This window comes from Bidens hawaiensis, unplaced genomic scaffold (assembly GCF_021521415.1).
Source record: "Bidens hawaiensis isolate Kalapana, Puna unplaced genomic scaffold, B.hawaiensis_p1.1 tig00039454_1, whole genome shotgun sequence".
NCBI lineage: Eukaryota > Viridiplantae > Streptophyta > Magnoliopsida > Asterales > Asteraceae > Bidens > Bidens hawaiensis.
The window spans coordinates 84,785-105,622 of NW_027496929.1; the positions used below are offsets into that span (position 1 = coordinate 84,785).

General features: G+C 35.8%; 1 protein-coding gene across 1 annotated transcript; it reads right to left on the minus strand.

Annotated features, from left to right (window-relative positions):
• Positions 1-8,822: 8,822 nt before the first annotated feature.
• LOC143591191 (serine/threonine-protein kinase SAPK3-like) lies at positions 8,823-13,702 on the minus strand. Its single transcript, XM_077071474.1, has 10 exons — positions 13,453-13,702; positions 13,242-13,365; positions 12,550-12,624; positions 11,885-11,986; positions 11,757-11,810; positions 11,577-11,669; positions 11,401-11,493; positions 11,122-11,226; positions 10,721-10,819; positions 8,823-9,290 (listed from the first exon to the last, which is right to left on the minus strand). Exons 2-10 carry the CDS (start codon positions 13,362-13,364, stop codon positions 8,997-8,999), a joined length of 1,038 nt encoding a protein of 345 aa, XP_076927589.1. The 5' UTR covers position 13,365; positions 13,453-13,702; the 3' UTR covers positions 8,823-8,996.
• Positions 13,703-20,838: the final 7,136 nt, after the last annotated feature.

Genomic DNA, 20,838 nt, shown 5'->3' on the forward strand with positions numbered 1-20,838 from the left:
AAGAAAAGCGTAAAGACATGAAAAGCTTACCTGAGACAACGCTTCTCGAAGAAGCCATTCCTTGGCAACCAGAGCTTCTTGGAGGGCAGCTTGAGCTTCGTTACGGGCGCGTTCGGCTTCACTCTTGTTGAGGTTGGCAAGCAACACATCTTTAGCCGCAGCCTCTTCGACGCCCTTTAGCTTACGCTCAGTATGGTCAAGCACCCCCCTCTGGTCCAAGATTTCTTGGAGCTTTTTGGCGTCTTCCATCGCCAAGGCATCATGAGCCTGCTGGAGAGCCTCTAATTTGGCCTTAAGCTCCTCATTCTCCACGCGTAGAGGCTCAGCAACAGCTTCAGCCTTGGTGGCCCTCTCGGTTGCGTTCCGTGTAGTTTCCTTAGCCAGCCGAAGCTGTTCATTAACAGCTTGGGCAGCCTTGGAACGGGCCTCGAGCCGGGCCTGAACTTCAACCTCGAGGGCCTTGAAGGCCTTCTCCTTCTCCGCAGCCACTGCGGTAAGTCTTTGGTTCTCCTCCCGGACAGCCCGCGCCTGAGCTACTTCCTGAAGGCGAGCTGCTTTTAACTTGTCGTTTTCACGACAAAGCAGCTCGACGCGCGGCTGCATCCGGGCCAGGAGAACCCGAAGCTCATTGCTTAGCCTACCCTCCTGGTAGCTAGCCATGACTTCCCCCAACGCACCACTGGGAGCAGCGTGACGAGCCCACTCCACGCACTCCACAGGGGTGCGAAGGGTTGTTCCTCGGCGAATGTTCCATCGTGGAACATACACTTCATTGGAATCCGACACTGCAAAAAACAAAAAGCAGTTAGGAAAAGATGATAAAAAATATATATATATATATATATAAAATAGGCCAAAAGAACCCTACGCACCTGTAGGGTCAATAACAGGCCGATAGCCGCCAAACCCATCACCTGAACCCAACGGAAATCCATCCAAGAGGTCAGGCAGATGGGAAGGAAGCAGAGATTGGCGAGAAGCCCCATGCATACCTGAAGGATCGGCCGTCGTTGCCGATGACGGGGGCATGGTAGAAGCCGCCGCGGTCCCAGCCGCGGTCCGCAACAAAAGTAACCGCCGGCTCGGTGAAAGATGCAGTAAAAATCGCACTCACAGCCGGCGGTGACGTCATCACAGCTGGAACAGTCGGCTCAAAGGAGTGAGCAACTGAACCAGCGGAAGCAGGCGCAGGCGCCTGGGTCGTCGCCTCAGGTAGGCTGACCAAGCCTACCGTCATGGGCGGAGTACTCTGCGCTCCACCCTGGAATGCGTCAACATCCACGCCTGCACAAAGAAAAGTATTAATGATAGAAAACTATGAAGTTAAAAGATAAAGGAAGTTTGTACTTACGGGTTTTCTTGAGCCTGAAAGTGCGGACGGGCGGGGATGAACCCGATGGAGCCGGCCTCTTCACGCCGGTCACCGTTGTCATCCTGGGCTCTCCGGAGGTGACTATCGTCGCAGCCTCCGGAGCGGCGGTCTTATCACCACCGGGATTCCCCGCCACCTCTTCGCTCTCGGTCTCCGAATAAGACGAGCGCGGGTACAGTGTCAAGGCAAAACCCTTCACATACCTAGCGCTCCGCAGGGAATTGAAACCAAGAAGGATCTTCTGGGCAATGCTTACGGAAACGGAAATAACATCCCCGCATAGCGGGAACGTCGAGAACTACATTGTTTGAAGCTCCAGGATGGAATTGGTGGTTTTAACATAATTGATCACTATGTTCAAAACTACCAAAACCTCATGGAGAATCCACACAAGTGGGACTCAACGCTCCTGACTTGCGAGGAGGTTACAGACCTACCCGCATCATACCCAAAGATCAAGCAGGAAACTCGGGAATTTCTGCAAGTGACAAGGACTTCCGCGGGAAGAATCCCCATGGAAAACCTTAAAAAACCCTTTTCAAAACCCTTTGCTTAAGTCCAAAAGTTCACCTCACTTTATTAAACACTCATGAGAAGAACATTGGACTGGGGGACTTGAAGAGGTAGGTCCCAGCCGAGCCCAGTTGGACCCGCAAGACTCACCTTGAAGAGGGACGTCTGCGCAGAAACCAACTGGATCCGCAGAACCAACCATGCTCAGAGACGTGACGTCCTTACGCGCAGTACGCAAGCTGTTCCCGCAGGAAATGCCTCCCAATGGTGGACTCTGCCTGTTCCCGCAGCTGCGGATACAAGCCATCAGGGAAGGCCACCCGCACAGCAAGGCTACACGCACAAGGCACTTAGCTCTCAATCACTCAGTGTCACCTGAAGGAATGAGCAAAGCCGGGAACAATCCCGCACAAGGGCGGGAGGGGGAATACTCCCGCCCAAATAAGCCAGTCCGTACGATACGGGAAGATCTTCTGTACTGTACCTGACGAGGTATGGGCAAAAGATCTGACTAAAGATACGACAGCTTATTGACAACAGTATGGCGAGCAGCATGCTCCTGTACTGTATGTCACTATTAGCCGCTGCCTACTCACCAACTCCTGTCATACCACGTGCATAGCCGGCAGTTGGTGGAAAAGGAATATTACACAGCAGGCCTGGTCACTATCAGCCGCTGCCTACCCACCAACTACCAGCAGGGCATGTGCGTAGGCCACTGTTGGTAGAACAGGAATACTATTCAGCAGGCCACACCTCCTTGGAAACCTACCTTCGGCTATAAATACCACAAATGGTATGACCATCTCATCTTATCATATCTTATCACATTATCATATTATACCTGATATCTGCTCTAGCAATCTCTTAATATACATTTATATTTAGAGAGCAATCTAGTCTGATTCTCACGCCGGAGGGTGGTCACAAGGAGGAACCCCCCCTTCTCAGTGACAAGCTCACGGTGTCTGTTTTGCAGGTTATCAGAAGAACCATCTTTTCTGGGTCTAACCCCTCGTGGGAAACATCTATCTAACCCCCAGGTTACCCGTAATCTGCCCGGGGGGACGATCAGTGTTTCTTCATGTGCTTAATGCGATCCTTATTTCATTTACAGTCGTTCATGGGATTCTTGGATTTGTATATTTCAATTGTTTATCAACTTGTACAGATAAGAATGGTTCAAAACAGATCACCTTAAGAAAAAAGAAAGTATATGTTTGGTTCGGGTTAAAACATCTCACTTTAAGAAAAATGCATTAGCTTGATTCGAGTCAAATAGGATTCCAGCCAAAATAGCGTCGGGTTGAAAGTTGAAAGTAGTGGTTAGATAGAAGAAAAGAACAATACAAGAGCTACACATATCATAATAATCATTTTCATGCTTACTTTGTGTTGGATTGAAACTGTTTTATATATAAAAAGTTGGTTAATATGTGCATTGTTGCAGGGATGCGATGGCAATTCGGTCAAAATCGATTCAGTTCATTACGGTATGTAAAAAATATTTTAAAAAAATTGGTTAAATAAATGGGAGATGTGGCAGAACTTCGGTCGTTGTCGATTCGGTTTGGCAAGGCATGTAAAATACGAAAGTAAAAACGAAAAAAAAAATGTTTGAAATTTTAATAAAAATATTTGGTTAAGTTTTACATAAATAATGCTGAGGGTGTAAAGTTTTTGCATCTCAGTGTATTTGTTATATCAAACGAAGTGAACACCCTACAATATAGTTGTTATGTAAGGAAAGGGTATTAAAACGTTTTCACTTCCTTGTTTTTTTTAATTATTATGTAACATCCCAACTTACACTATCGAATATGTGTGCTACGTCGAGACTAAACGAATGATAAAGTCAAAAAAGTATAACATGTTCGATTAGTTGGCTTGTTAAATATGTGATTTAACTAAACAGAAACGATAAAAAAGTGAGTTAAATAATAACATAGAGACACATGGCCTGTTGGTTTAGTGATATGACTTCCTCCTCATAAATATAAGGTTGTGTATTCAAGTCCTTGCAAATGTAATTTAATTAAAAAATATTGTTAATAATAATAAGTAAATAAAATAAGGAAAAATCCCCAATATGTCTATTTATCTCCTTCAACTCAAGGATTTGTCCACATCAAAGAAAAGTTCCAAGATTGTCCATCCATAATACTGGCGGATCCTTACATATTCTCTGACACCCGACAATTTTTTCCGACCAACTGTCAAGCACCACCTGTCACTTTTAAGGGAGGATCCAAATGTAAGTTGAAATATAAGTTTGCCGACAACTTTAATTATATATGTATGTTCCCGTCGTTTCCGACGGTCAGAGCTCGTGTCGCCGGCGTCCCATCTTATGTAATCCGACGACCTTATATTCCGGCGTCCTAACTTATATACTCCGGCGACCCAACTTATATTCCGGCGTCCTAGCTTATATATTTTCGGCGTCCGAGCTTATATATTCTGGCGTCCCATCTTATATTCCGGCGTCCCATCTTATATATTCCGGCGACCCAACTTATATTTCGGCGTCCCTGTCTTTTGTAAGTAATCAAACTTTGTTTTTATATATATTCTATTTTATCTTAATTCTATATATAAGTTAAATAACATGTATCCATCTATTAATATTTTTGTTTAAGTTTGTATATATTATGTATTTCATTAGCTTTAAAATATTATGTATTACTTTTCACCTCAAAAATACATTTCAACTTACACTCGGATCCTCTCTTAAAAGTGACAGGTGGTGCTTGACGTTTGGTCGGAAAAAACGTCGGGTGTCAGAGAATGTGTAAGGATCCACCGGTATTATGGATGGACAATCTTGAAACTTTTCTTGAATGTGAACAAATCCTTGAATTGAAGGAGATAAATAGACATATTGGGGATTTTCCCATAAAATAAGCACATATAAAAAAAAGTTTGGCCAAATGGACCACAACTAGCAAGTACTTTTAAACATTAAACTTTATAATGGTATTATATTATTTTTTTTAAACGTCAACTTTCTTTAAAAACGACAAACTAATATGAAGGCAAGAACAAAAACTCCGGTGCAAGATAAAAATGAAAATTTTCCCATTTGTTCCAATTTAAAGTAGGAAGCGAAGATTTGTTTTTTCTGTTTTTTATCCATATAAAAACCCAAGATCTGATATCTCTTCCCCGACTCTTTAAAAATTTTATATCCTTATATAAAATACTTTTAATGTAAATACAAATTTGATAAATTTTAATGAAAAAAATAAATTTGTGAAATGTATAAACTATAGTGTAAAGTCTCTCTTTTTGATAAGTGGTGCAGATTTGACGAGTATTGTTTTGTTAATTGGATGTTGACTTGGGATTGATGGTTATGTCTTTTCTTATTTGTATCTTACTCATCAAGAAAGGAGATGATTTGGTCATCTCCACTACCATATGTACGGATTTCAACCTTGTTTCATTTTGTTTCGGTGGAGGATTCACCGAGGAGAAACATTTAAAACAAAACAGTTAAAAAAACATAATTTTAGATCGATACACATATAAATATTTAGAACGTGCATTTAGATCAAGTTTTAGGGATATCTTATAAGTTTAAGAAATTTTTTTTGTTGGTAATATCCTCATATAATATCATAGAAACATCTTAACGATTTACAATGAAGTGACAGGTAAGCGGACAACAAGCTACGTATAAGTTTAAATAAAAACGTTGATAATAAAAGAGAAAACAATGAAAGAAAAACCTAAAATGCCTCGTATTCACTTGTATGTATCTTGTACGTTTGAGTGTGTGCGATCACTGCGATGTGTGATACAACGGAAGAAAAAAAAAGAGAGAGGTAGATACCTTGTAGTATTAAAATCCTAAATAGAGAAAAAAAATATCATCGCACATCAAGGTTTTTCCTAAACATCACAAATCTGCATTTATTTGTAGGCAATAAGAAAAGTTTAGTCAAAGTAACTAGCTTATTAACCATTGAAAATGTAATCAAAATGTTAAATCCGATCAGAATGCTAGAAACTTAATGAAAACAAAATAAAAAATCAACAGCAACAATCTAAAGTAAAACAAAACCATTGAAAAGCCTTGGTGACTCTTTTAGTTATACACATGCTTCCTTACAGTTTTCCTTCATTCCTGTTAATCCACATACGCCTCTATACAAGTCAATCGTTTGAGACTTTGAGTAATTAAATCACTTTGTGGAGATTTGATGTTACGTAAGAAAATGAAAGTTTTTTAAAAAAGTTTAGAATTATATATGACGGTTTGTAAAGATTTAGCAATTAGTGTTGTGTACGCTCTAAGTTAAAAGAGTATATCCATAAGATTTTATGTGTAGTGCCTTGTGTTCATAAGAAATAGAAATGCATAGTTTTTATTAACATTTTTCGATTCGCAATGCGTATGTAAAAACAATTTATTATATATATATATATATTATTAAATCACTTTACCCGAGTTTAAGTGTACGTCTTTATTAAAGAAGCTTTACCTCTTACAACTAACTATATTACAAGTCTACAACCCACATGACAAACTATGTTATGGCGTGTATTAGGGATGGACATTTTGTCTATTCAGTCTGGGTATCACCATATGAATAATTGTTTTTGTTGAATTTCGGTACATGTACAAACGGGTACATGTACAATCATATACATGTATTGTATCAAGTTCATCCCCAGTGTATACGCAAACTTAATTAACAACTTTGGTTGGATAGAACACAACAAATAAAATCCACATTACAAAACAGTACATTTGGGTTTCTTTTACCTTACTCATCTTCAAGTAATCTAGTCTTCAACCTTGTCTTAAATTCCACATTACAAAACAGTAAATAACCTACTACGGACATTTAAACGAACAAAATCAACAAATAAAACTGCAAAATATAAATGATTAACAAACACACCCTAACTTCAAACAATATTAATGCGTAATTGATAATCCACCATTTTCCCCAAAGCATGCATGCTTCAACATGAGATCATGACACTCCAAATATTTATTATTTTACGGTATGGTAAGACCTGCAAAACCAAAATCAACTGTTAAACATAGTTCCAATTTATGAAGATTTGTATGTTGAAACATGTTATATAAATTGAATGTAGATGTTTACTTCCACATTTGAAGTTATGAGGAAATCTGCGCCCACAGCCTTCGATAAGTTTAATGAAACTATTGATGTCGATAAGAGCAACCAACTTAGGAGTCATGACGGGACATATGCACTTAACATGGCTAACTCGAATTCGCTTACAACAAGACGATGATGGAAGCCGGCCATACAACACGCTTTTACACGCGCTTAATGCGAGGCCCCTCTCTGTCTTGCACGTGGCAGAACTCGGTCCCGCACTAGCCATGGTCCACAACATCATAAGCATTAAACCTATAACCAAACTCCAACAGTTCTTCATTCTCAAAAGTGAAATTTTCTTTTTGTTTACTTTTTTTAGTTATTCTAATTGAAAGTTTATATTTATAGAGGTGTGGGGTGATAATTTAATGGACTTTGGACTTTTAGAGTAGTGTGGGAATTTCTAGGTCAACGACTTACTAAGTGGCGTCATTTGTCAAATTTATCCTTTTACTGTTTATTATTTACCATTTATACTTTGCGTATTTTTTATAAAGGATATTTACTTGTTTATTATTTACCATTTATACTTCGCGTATTTTTATAAAGGATATTTACCTGACTACCTCAATAAATTAAAATGAAGTTCGAATCTCACATTTTATACGTAATAGCAAGAAGCAACCAAAATTTGTTGTATCTAAATGAAGACGCATTTTCGAAGAGCTTTCTTGACCATTCAAAAGGTTACAAGAACGTCGGTATATGATAATCCAAGTTCATTCATAAAAGTAGAAAAAATCTTCATATGTCTAGTTATGTTTCTCCCATACCATGTTACTAATAAATTATGTTTGTACTAAACATGATTTTTCACTACTTGAAATATTTGAAACATCCGTAAGTTCAATCAGCTTATCATCACCCATGTAACGTTGATATGGCATACTATGCGTTGCTTCGTTTTATCTTGGGAAATAATTCGTCACAAACCCAAGACACGTTTTCATTTGAACGGTAGAGGGTAAAATTGCTTTAAAGACAGAATAACTTATAGTTTTGATTACCGTTTATGTTTAACTGAAAATTAATTAGAACCACATAGCATAACCAACATAAAATATACAATATTATGCTATAAGATGCAATCTTAACATGCAGAATATGAGACATACAAAGTGAGAACACATTTCAACTCCTATGAAATAGCTAGATCTATTTTTTTTCTTAGTAAAACGAATATAAATGAATCTATATTATAGTTTACTAAATTATATATATTAACTCAAAAACATGTTGGGTAGTAAAAAACTCAACTTTTATAATATAATATTATGTATTGATTAGATTTAGACACTTAGAGATTGAGGCACCTCGATTTGGCCATTAAGTTATGTCTAAGTACACTTTTAAACGCATTTATTGGAAATAGTCATTCAGTACGATGCGTTAACGTCTTTATAATGGTCAACGAATTCTTCAAATAGTCCATTGGCTAAATTCACCATATAAGAATACACCTGCTTTCTGATCCGGGAAAACCCCTCACCTAAGGTCAACGCCTATGAACACTCATCAAAGAACGAGCAAGGCATTGACGTTAACTAAACAAATCTAAAATTAATATTTCAAAATTTTTAATCTTTTTTTTATCGATATCAGGTTGAATCAGTCTTCTACTGGTCTACTTATTACTCTTACCAAATGTAACAAATGACAACGTTATTCGGATATGGGATCGAATTACATACTGTAAATGTAGTATGTGTGTTTTCGGTGTTAGAACTAGTATATGATACAAACCTTTAAAATGACAATTAGCATGGGTGGCCATTTCTCTTATGTGTCACACTCAAAACTACATGACATTGCACATGAATATATGAATATCTTATACAAAATGCAACAGAAATTTATAAGTTGGCACACTAAAAATTAACAACTAACTTATGAATACAAATGGAAATTTTCCAAGAGCAACCCAAAACACACCTTTAAAGTACAAATCATAGTATTTGTTGAATAAATACTTAAACTTGATACTCATAATAATCTCCACTGGATTCAACAATCTCGTCTTCATCAATCTCATCATCGTCTGGATCCAATGAGTCTTCACCCACACCCATGGCCATTCTTCTGATTGTGGAGGACCCTTCGCCAAGAGTTTTGGCCGCTTGTATGATCCGGTTGATCTCTTCGATACTTTGAAGCGATTGATCACTGCTCGTGTTTTCATAATTAGTTTTCTCGCCTTCCACAAGCTCTTTCGGCATGTTTTTCTTGAACCAAGGATGTTTCTTGATTTCTTCTATAGTAATCCTCTTTAGAAATGATTCAAGAACTTTAGTTTAGTAATATTATTATTGTTTTATCGCATGTAGATAGTTGTGTATTCTGGAGCAACAACATTGATGTTTAGAAACCAAACCGGCTACAATAAAAATCAGTGGTCGCTGGTAGGACCAGAATTAAAAACCAGACAACGTAAGTTGGACATAAAAAAATATATATGTATTACATAATATTTAAGCAGTAAACTATTACGTTGTTTATATTAGCTACAAATAAAAGTTTAGTTTGCCCCCCTGGATATATGGAACACTGCCAACATCTTTCTGTTTTAGTTGACACGCACTTTCTTGTGTGCATGAGATGTCTCATGTTCGAATCTTATAACGCATTTAAAGAAATTTAATAAAGAAATTATTCAAAACTGGTCTAAGCACTAAACCGATTCAATTGCCACTTTCCAAAAGCCGGTTCGTTTAACGAGTACTGGTTCTATCCATGTTGAGCAAACCGGTTAGGGGTTATTTATGCATGCACCTCAGGAACCCCATTTCAACTATCTTAAACGGATGTTGCGCTATATTAAAGGGACCGCATATCACGGTTTACATTTGTCTCGCTCCAGATCGGGTCACCTAACCGCCTGACAATTGGGGGTTGCTCGGACACCCAGCGATCGACGTCCGGCTATTGCGTTTTTCTAGGCGACAACTTGATCTCTTGGTCACCTAAACGTCAAAATACCATTTCTCGATCAAGTGCCCAAGCCGAGTATCAGGGTGTCGCAAACACGGCTGAGGAACTTGCATGGCTACGGAATCTTCTACTTAAGTTACACGTGACTATTCGACAAGCATCTATAATTTATCGTGACAACATCTCGACCATGTACCTATCCATCAACCCAGTACAACATCAGCGTACTAAACAGTCGAAATAGACATTCGCTTTATTCGGGAAAAGATACGACTTAGGTCTATTCGTGTTCTTCATGTCCCAGCTGACTACCAGTACCCACACATGCATTTTTACTATAACTGATTACATCGCCAACTCTTTAATCGGTTCAAGTCCAGTCTTTGCATTCGACTGCGAGGGTCTATTAGTATATTGTATGTATTTGTATTTATATTGTGTTTTATTTTTAGATATATCTCCACACAAATAAGAGATTTAGTTGATTTACTTGGTCTTCTGTAATGTGTATACTAACAAACTCCTTTTGTGAATAACGGGTCATGGAACATTTTGACCACGTACTCACACCCTCAAAGGTTGTATTTATCCTTAAACCAACCATACCCAAAAACTATCAAACCCGATACCTCAAACCAAACACCCTAGCTAACTCTTGACATGATGCCACTTATTCTAGATGGTTTATTAATGATTAAACACTTTAATCAAACAATTTGTTAGTTTAATGTCGTGAAACAAACAAATATTCAGAAAGAAATAGTACCTTGTATGGGTTAGCAACAAATATACAAGAAAGGAGGTGTCTACACTCCTTGGAAACGCGCACATAATCGGGTATCGAGTACTGAACGCTCATGATTCTCTGCATATAATAACAACCCGATGTTATAATCGAGTCATGACACTCTTTTAAGTCAAAGAAACTAATTTCCAACTTAAAAAAACTTTAAAATTTTTCAAGTTCTTGTGAAATTTCTGATGCATATAATAAATTTGGAACCAAATAGTACATATTATGTATATATGTGGTTATAATGTAGTCAAATCCATATCGATTCTCAATCTAGAAATTGCAAGATTTGACTTTTGACCATAAAGTCAACATGTATCTTTGTTCTTCTAGGAACATATATAGTAAATATAACAGTTCTTTAAAAATCTTACCCCGATTGTCTTACGAAAATTTCGAGGGTCTCTGGGATCCTCAAAAGGGTAAGCTCCAACGAGCATAACATAAAGAGTTACCCCACATGACCAAACATCTGCAATCTAACACAAAACAGACAATCAGACAAAACTATGGTATGTTTGTATATGTAGCAATTCTACCCATACATAAAAACAATCATTTTGACTCGTTAGTCGTTACCTAACTCGTTTCGCTACCTCTAGTATTATACTAGAAAACAATCTAACAGAAGACAAAAAGATGATATAAAGTACCTTGCCATCATACTCTTTACGAGATATAACCTCCGGGGCTATATACGCCGGTGTTCCTACTTTCGATTTCGGTTGAGAGTGTAACAAACCAGACTGAAAAAATGACCAAAAAATGCTTGATACTAAATAACTTTACATTAAAAGATAAAATTGTCCTAACAAAGGTAATTCTTAACCTTTGAATAACCAAAATCACAAATCTTGACACGCGGGGTTCTACTCCCATCTAGAAGAGTGTTCTCAAGCTTTAAATCTCTGTGGCAAATTTCCTAAAGTTCAAAACAAACAATGATTATGAAACAGAAATCTTACAAAAGTTATTAAATTAATAGGCATGCTATCGAAACAATCTATACCATTTGATGACAGTAACGGACACCAGATATAAGTTGCTGGAAGAAATACCGAGCCTGTTTTCAATAGTAACATTTTAATGTGTTATTTTTTTCACGATTTTATTTGTGCAATATGGAAAGTGATGAACCTCATCTTCACTGAATCTGCCAGCATTGCAGATCTGGGCAAAGAGTTCACCACCAGCTGCATATTCCATAACAATAGCTAGATGTGTTGGAGTTAATAAAACCTGCACGTGGTTATTATTATTAAACTACGAGTTTTGTATATTGTAAGCCTTAGTTTGTATAATGATTAAACTTTTATTCATCTTTGGATTATCTTCTTGCAGACTGCTTGCCAATTTAGTTGTTTTGTCATAAAATGAGTGGAAAGTACACATTAAAAGCTCAAATCACTTAAACAAGCTCGAGCCTAAAAATAATAATATTGTTTAATATGCGAACTCAGGTCCAAGCCCCAGTTTCACTTACTCAAAGTGGCTCACAAGCATATTATTATATTTAAGTAATTTTTATTTAATATATAATTATTATTATGTAGAAAATTATGATAAAATAACTAAATATTATATTTTATGTTATATATAGAGAATAATAACTAAAAAGATATGAAAAGTAATTAGAAATGTATTCAAATTAATTAATATATAATAAACAAGCCGAGTTGCGCTTCGAAAGCTACTCATAGGCCAAGCTCAAGCTTTAGCAATAGAGCTCGAAACAAGCTGACCTCACGCTCGGCACATTTAGATCCCTAGTGGAAAGTGATGTTCTAGAAGCACAAAGTTACCTCTTTGAACCTAATGATGTTAGGATGCCTAAGTGATCTGTGATTGATGATTTCCCTCTTAACATTTTCATCAATCTGAAAAAAGAATTCCAAAATCAGTTATAAAGGCTAGTTCTTTAATAGCATGCATATGAAGATTTGTCTCACAAGGCCAAAGGTGCCATTTTTAGCACAATGGATAGTGTTACGCAATATAGGTGGGCCCGTGGTTTGGGTAGTTTAACTAACACCAGAAACATGCCATTTTAGGTTAGGTTGACCCGCAACGCGAACGTCTTGAATCTTTATAAAAGTTATACTTGTTAATTATGATGAAAATAATATTATTATTACAACAAAAAATTTCAATTTTGAATAAAAGACTTTTAAGAAGTTGTATGCATTAAAGTATACTTTTGGCAACCTTCAACATGGTTGACACTTTTGCTTTTAGCTAATCTGTTATTACCATTCATTTGAGATCATACAAAAACCAATCAACCCATTAAGCCAAACGGGTCGAATCACTTTCCTTTTATCACATGAAAATTGTAATATGGAATATTTTCAAGTTAGATTACTTATATGCCTATTGTCATTACAAATAAACAATTTTAATACACAAACCAAACTAAAACATATTAAAAAACTGTTTTGACCTGAACTCATTTCGAAGCCTGTTTTGACCAGTTACATGACTCAAAATATATTACCTTTGGTCCTCTTTCAATGTATTTGACTGCAAGCAACTCTTTAGTCCTCTTATCTCTAACCAACCTTGCCACTCCGAAATTCCCGGAACCGAGCTCTTTCAACGGCTCATACTTCTCCTCCATGCTAACCAAACAAGACACAACAAGTCAAAGTCAAACACCATATCAAAAAAGATTCACAAAGCTCAAAGAAAAAGAGTGTCACTATTACTTGAGGTTTTCGAAAAGAAGATGGAACAAAAGTTGAGAATATGAGTTCAAAATTTAATGATATATAAAGGGTTTTGTGGGAATTTAGTAAAGATATGCTTTTTAAAAAATCTTGAAATATTAAAATGATGGAAGAGACACGTGTGCAAAATGAACAAAGCAAATAGGGCCCTTGCATTCAAAGAGAGAGCTGCCCTCAAGGCGCTGGCAAGTGAAGATTCGGTGGATATGTTACATGTGTAATATGGCCAAATATATTACAACTTAAAGTGGGTCCCACGTGAAAATATCGTTTATCTGACTTTTATTGTTTAGCTTAAGGTCAAATAAAAACTTTATATTATTATTGCACTATGCATCATTTCAAACAATCAAGCAGCATAAGACACCATATGTATAATGTAAAAGATGGGTGTATGGGCACCGACTTTTAGCCTTTTAGGCGACGTGGCATGAAGAGGTTATTCATAAGGCGAGTGGATATGAAAGTATTATAGAGAAAGATACAGAAATTTTGGAAGTTTTTTTTTTAATTTTCGAATCAACGCGTGACATAAGTTTTAGAGTTTTACCTTAAAAAAAGTTAATCATCAAATTAGTTGTTATACGTATCATAACTAATAATAAGAAAAGCGTGCATGGTTGGCTTTGAAGTTTGTTTTTTTCTTATACTATGTTTACAAACCTACGTATTATACGGGTTTAGTTAAAGAAATATTTAGTAAAACAAAAGTTTGTTTTTTCAAGTTTTAAATTTATATATTACGAAGAGTTAAATGTGAAATAAGAGAAGCGGAGAAAAGTAGGTTGGGTTCATAGAATTATAAAATATGGCAGTTAATTGTTAATTATTTATTAGGTATATATTTTTTTAAGTTATTGCCCAACCAACCAATGGAAGTGGTCACAACTCTAGTCTAATGATCTAGTTACACTAAACATTCACATAAACATCTACATATGAGGTAGGTTCAATTTATTTCAGAGCTCAAATTAAAATTATAACCTCGTTTCTTTCTATATACCATTTTGTAGTCAACTTATAAAAATCTGTAAATCGTTGTTTTACACTGATGTTTACAGAAAAATAAACCTTAACAACTTGAAAACTCTTCAGCACGTTATATTCAATGGAAGTGGTCAAATGAACACTTAAATATTATTATTTGAAGCTTGTAATCTATGTTTAAAGAATCTAAAGCCATATTTGAAGATCGTGTCACACCAAAGTTTCAACAAAATAATTATAGGTATTATTATATTCTAATGCATTGTGTCATCGGTGCATACTTTCAAAATTTAGGGATCTCTCAAATTTAATAAGTATATTTTTTTAGTAGTTTATTGAGTACCTGATCTTATGTGTAATTAATAGGAATAATATCACTTATTTATTCAAATGATTCCATAGGATCTCGTAATTTTGAGATTTATCTCTTAATATATTTTGATACTTGTAAATATATATGAAACAGTAATGAGGAGGAGATGGGCATTCTGTGATTTTCAGATTTCAGTAAACGATGCAAACCAACTACTTTACATTAACATAAACATTACATGATCCTCCACTTATGGTCTAGTGGTATAAGGTTTAGGTTCTCTGGTGAAGACTCAAGTTTGAATCTCACTTGTGTCATATTTGGGTTGATATTGGCAATAAAGGATTTGAGATAGATCTTATACAAAGGTTGTCAGCTCGAACCCTGAGCCCACCCAGGTTTTGTCCTATCGTGTGTTACGCCAAAGAGTTCTGCTCTTGTGGTGGCACCACGGCTGTTAAGTGGCAGTCGGCGGTATGGTTTCCCGGAGGAACGCCCAAGCCAAACTCTGAAACCAGCGTGGGCTTGGTTAAGACAACATTGTGTAGCCAGAGTGAAGCATCAGAGCTTTCTAAATTTGAAAAGTGCGGTAGCATAAATACAAAATGGTCGTCGTTATGAAAAAAAGAAAACATAAACATCACTTGCCAAAACGAGATATATTATAATCTAAGCCCCATATAAGGTTTTGTGTTTGAAATCAAAATAGTTTTTACACTTTGTTTTTTCACTTCAACTTTTCATAATTCATACACACCTTTTTCTTGATATACGATTATACGAATGACACTACATCAATAATAACGAAGTTTAGAATGGTATGGCATCGCCATCAATTTATACCGTTTTTGCGTAATTGTTAGCATGCATTGGTTTAAATGTTATGGTTTGGAAATTCATTAATTCAATATTATTATACATTTTCTTTCCCCTCGCAAATTAGTATTCAATTTATTATTCATTTTATTTTTTACTATTAAATTTTAAGTCGTTTTTTTTACATATATTGTGTTTTTACAAATAAAACATGTGTCGGTTAAAAATTTCTTAAACTTTACTTTCGTATTTGTTATGTTTGGTGTTTAAAATGACTGAAACTTTTTTCATGATTTAAATATATCTCATCGTCACATGTTTTTATATATGCGTTTCGACGTTTGATACCATGACTTTAAAATATGATTTTTTGGCTTACCAATTTGTGCTGGTACTGGCGATACTAACCAAATTTGCGTCGGTTCGCAAATGTAACTTGCTGGGTTTTTTTGTTCCGCATGATAACTTGTTGTATTTTGGCATTGACATGTTTATTTCTTTTGTTTAGTTTTGATGTCGTAACCCGCTAAAAGTTGATTTCGCATAGACTCACAGCACGTTCGTGGTTTAACTACGTATGTTTTTTTGTTCGGTTTAGTGGTCCCGTTGCTTCGAGAGGGGTCCTAAATCCTAGTTTTTATATAATTATGTGCATCTTGTATTCTGATATTCATATGTAGTGTTAGAGGTGCACAAATTGGGTTTTTTATAATACCTGGGTTTGGGTATGAAACCGATTTCGGGTATGATCGGGTATTGAAAAATCGGGTATTGAGAGAAATACGGTAGGGTTCGGGTAGGGTATTAAGGAGAAAAACTCAACCCTATGCCCCTGGGTAGGGTATGATCGGGTTCAGGTATTACCGGGTATTGGAACCGGGTATGTGTCCGGGTACGAATGGGTATTGATACCCGGTTTTGAATTTGTAATTTTTTTATTCATTTTAAATTTGTTTAAAATTTAAATTTCATTTGCAATTTATAAAAATAATTAAATAATATTACAAAAACCATAAATCCACTTAAGCAAAAATTATTTATTTAATAATATGCATTTCAAAAAAACTTAAACATAAAAGTTATGACGTAAACATAAAAATATACTCTAAAAACTCATGTATTATTTTTGGGTATTAGAAAATTGGTATCAGGTATAACCGGGTATGGGTATAGGGTATGACCGGTTCTGGTTACTTACGGGTATAAATCAGGTACGGTTCTGAGTACGGGTATTGAGCTCAAAAAGCATTACCTATCCATACCCTACAGGTAGCGTCGGTTCCGATTTCGGATATAGAATACCCGGGTATAAAAAAAATCGGTTCTGAGTATTTTTTCGGGTCCGATTCCGGATACGGGTTTTTTTTTCACCTCTATGTAGTGTCAGCAGTGATGTATACTAAGTTGGGGTCCATCTAAAGTCTAAACAACAGGCCTAACATGCGTGTCTGTCTTCCTTGGGCCTCGGCTCAATAGCAAGACCCAAATGCTGTTGTTGGGTCCTTAGGTGTGTTTCCTTCGGCCCTACAAAACAAGTGGTCCAATACTCCAATCCCTATCACCCAATTTTCCTGTTTTGATATTTTTCAATGAACAACTTTTAAAAATTATTTGATTACAAATTTCACACTCATATTACTTAATACTTTGAAACACTATCTCCATTTAAAATAAACCAGATTGCTAGTAACCTAACACAAAAAGGGCATATTATTCAGATTAGGCTCACGAAATCAGTGATCGAGTAAATGATATTGGGATATAGGAGTGCTACGAAGTAATTGGTACCGATATATATACCTATATATATGTTGCATAATTTTCTTTATGCGTAGCATTGTTTTTCTAAATCAATTATCAGAGGTCAAAGTGTTGTTAAATTTAAATTAAGATTAAGGTTGATGATGTATCTTATGAATTGTATTAAACGTGGCTTAGTATATGCAATGGCAGTCTAATTATTTATCACTAACAATACAAGTTGTAATGCTTAGTATATGCAATGGCAGTCTAATTATTTATCACTAACAATACAAGTTGTAATGCTCGAGTATTGCTTTTTATGTTTCTGTGTATCGCATTCTTCCAAGAGTTTGGTGCGATCGTCTAACATTTGATCCCAAGACTTTTAAGTGTTAATTTACATCTTACAATAATGATTTTTGATAAAACGATTCAGCTTTCAAAAAAGAAATTTAACATAAGGCCAAGTTAAGGTTTCTGTCATGACTCTGAGTGTGAATAGATTTTAAATCCGGATGAATTGTCCTTGTCAAAAAAAGGAAAGAAAAAGAAAAGGTTTCTGTCAGAGCATTCCTATCCCATCCCCTAAACTCATCCCCATCCTTATAATTTAAGAAAATTAGTTAAAAAGCTACTCCATCCTATTCTCTATCCCTTTACCCCATTTCTAAAATTTAAGAAAATACCAAACTTGACCCCATATTTAGGAACAAGAAAGCTTTCCCCTATTTCCAACTCCCGCTCGTCTTTCCCGCCTATCTCCTCTCTTTTATCTTCTCCACCTCAATCTTTTTACATTACCTCACCAAATTGTCTTCTGATAGGACTTCACCAAATGGGATAGTGTTAATCAAATTCACACCTTCGTTCTTTGGCCAGTGATCGATCAAACGGTCCACTCTCTCAAAAAAATGTCTTCATTCACGGGTAATTCATCTTGAGTTTCATATATCCTTTGTAATTAATTCGTATTCTTGGTTTATATATTCCCAATTCGATGCAAGCCCTATAGTACAATTTCTAAGGTTTTGTATAGGGCAATGTTGTCCACTGAAAATTATATATAGCATAATACTTTGATGCCCACCAGGTGTTTGATATATTAATCGTGAATCAAACCGTTAGTAATGGTTTTTGATAATTATAAACTAAAACCGAACCGTTGATATGTAAAACCGAACCAAACCAAATCGCTACCAACCGAAATGACTGTTCAGTTATGGTTACGCTTAATGTGATTTCGTTACTCGACTTTAACCGAAACTGAACCGAATCTTATATGTTTGTATTTTACCAAATTTGAATTCATGCTGCAACTGCATATGCCTGAGCTTTAAAGTAACCAAGAGTTAACTGAACCAAACATTGTTGACTATCATGCCATGAAGTATGATTATGTTTGTTGTATTATTGCATTATGAAGAATGAGTATGTTTGTTGAATTATTTCATTATGCTTGTGACTTGAGTGTAAATATATGTGAATTCAGTTATGGTTAATGTGTCTTCGTTGCTCGACTTTAACTGAAACTGAACCGAACCTTGTATGATTATGTGTAAATATACTGTCACTAAAGTTTTCTTAACTTACCAGTATATGAAGTTCATGGACTTGTAAGTTGTAAGTAGATATACCACTTTTAGCTTGCACTCTTCCACTTTATTCCCTGAATCCTTGGTAAATTGTAAGACAAGTAAGCACCTTTCAACTAATCCAAAACTTACTACAGGAAAATATTAATAAATAGCAACTAACTTCATATAGTTTCCACATTTATACACCGGACATCAAAAGATAGTTTTTAAAACCACTTTACATTAAACAAATGGGCCAAAATTACAAATTTATAAACATATTATATGAAAATGAAAATGATATAGGTCCTTATTATACTTATATAGTTATATGTCACCTGTTGGAGTAACATGAAAATGATAAAATGGTCGTCTGCTGTTCATGTTATAAACTATAAACTAATTTAAACATGTCAATTAGGTAGCCTGCTAAACAATATAGTCTTATCTTTTCATTTCATATATATTGTGTGTGAATCTTTTAGATATGGAAAGTCAAGATATGGACTCACAAAGCCAATACTACACCAACCTTCTTACTGGAAACTCTCATATGACCCTAGATGACTCTCCTCCCTTGCCTCTTACTTATCCAACCAACGTCAAGAGATCAGTGAGGGGTACTAACTTCGTCTCTGAAGAAGAGAAGTTGCTTGTCTCTGCATGGCTAAATTGTAGCGTTGATGCCATTCATGGTACTGATCAAAAGCAATCTCAATTTTGGGAAAAAGTCTTGGAATACTTTGACCAATATAAAAAAACCACAACCGAGCGGTCATTGAAGTCTTTAACACATCGATGGTCATGTATTCAAAAGGCCACAAATTACTTTTGTTCGTACCTAGATCAAGTTGAACGGTTAAATCAAAGTGGCTTGACTGACCATGATAAGGTAGAAATTTCGTTCTTACTTGTGTTGAGAGTATTTTAATTTATATTTTGTTTTTTCTGACATGAATTTTATTGGTTTAAATGAAAGTTTGACACGGCAAAGATTATGTACCAATCAATACGTAAAAAAATCTATCCGTTCGAGCATTGTTGGCACCTATTAAAGGACCAACCTAAGTGGATTTCATATACCACAAAAGATGACACAATTAAAAAGAAGATGACGGTACCATCCCCGACCCCGACCACAACCTCATCCCCCACAGAGAATGTTATCGAGTTGGACCGACCAATGGGTAGGAAAGCTGAAAAAGCAAAACGAAAGGCCCAAAGCATTCAATCGGAGGAAATAATCCAACTTAGAAAGATGAAGTATACCCTTTTAGAGGAGTCGAGTGCTCAAGAGAAAGAGTATTATCGTCTTAAGGCTGAGAAGATGGAGCATGACAACGCAAATGAGCAAAAAAAGTTACATCTTGAAGATGAAAGGTTGAAGTTAAAGAAAGAAAAGTTGAGGATTGAAGCTGAGAAAGCGGAGCTTGCAAAGAAGGATTCAGATCAAAGAATTATGATGATGGATGTGAGTGTCATGTCTAAAATTCAACGACTATATTTGAGGGACTTCAAAGGGAAATCATAATGAGGCATCACCATGATTTAGATAATCAACTTTGAAGACCGAAGACTATTTTTTGAATGTTTAGTAATTACTTGATGCTAACTATTTTTTGGTGGTTTTTTTAAGCGTCATCAAGTGAAGCGTTAATCGATGTTGACGAATTTAGATAACCGTAAGTTAAAAAGGCAGTCTTTCTTTTGGTGAAGTTATAATATGTTGTCGAATTTAAGTTTTTGAGTATTAATGCTTTGTTATGATCTAATTGTTTGCGTTCTGTGATATGGTTTTACTTTAATTGTATGGTTTTGAGTGATTAGCCTTTCAATGATCCGTTTTCCTATTTATATAGAAATTTTAATAGCAAGTATAATATCTTTTTTTTATTAGTAGCGCAAGTCGGTTTCATGGGTTTGATTGTTTGA

Bases quoted from the DNA above. Each gene is read 5' to 3' on its own strand.
- LOC143591191 (XM_077071474.1), bottom strand. From the start codon at position 13,364: ATGGAGGAGAAGTATGAGCCGTTGAAAGAGCTCGGTTCCGGGAATTTC. The intron at 11,811-11,884 runs GTTCATCACTTT...TATTGAAAACAG, and splicing joins GCAGATTCAGTGAAGATGAG to GCTCGGTATTTCTTCCAGCA. The intron at 9,291-10,720 runs GTACTATTTCTT...TCATTTCTAAAG, and splicing joins TTGTTGCTAACCCATACAAG to AGGATTACTATAGAAGAAAT.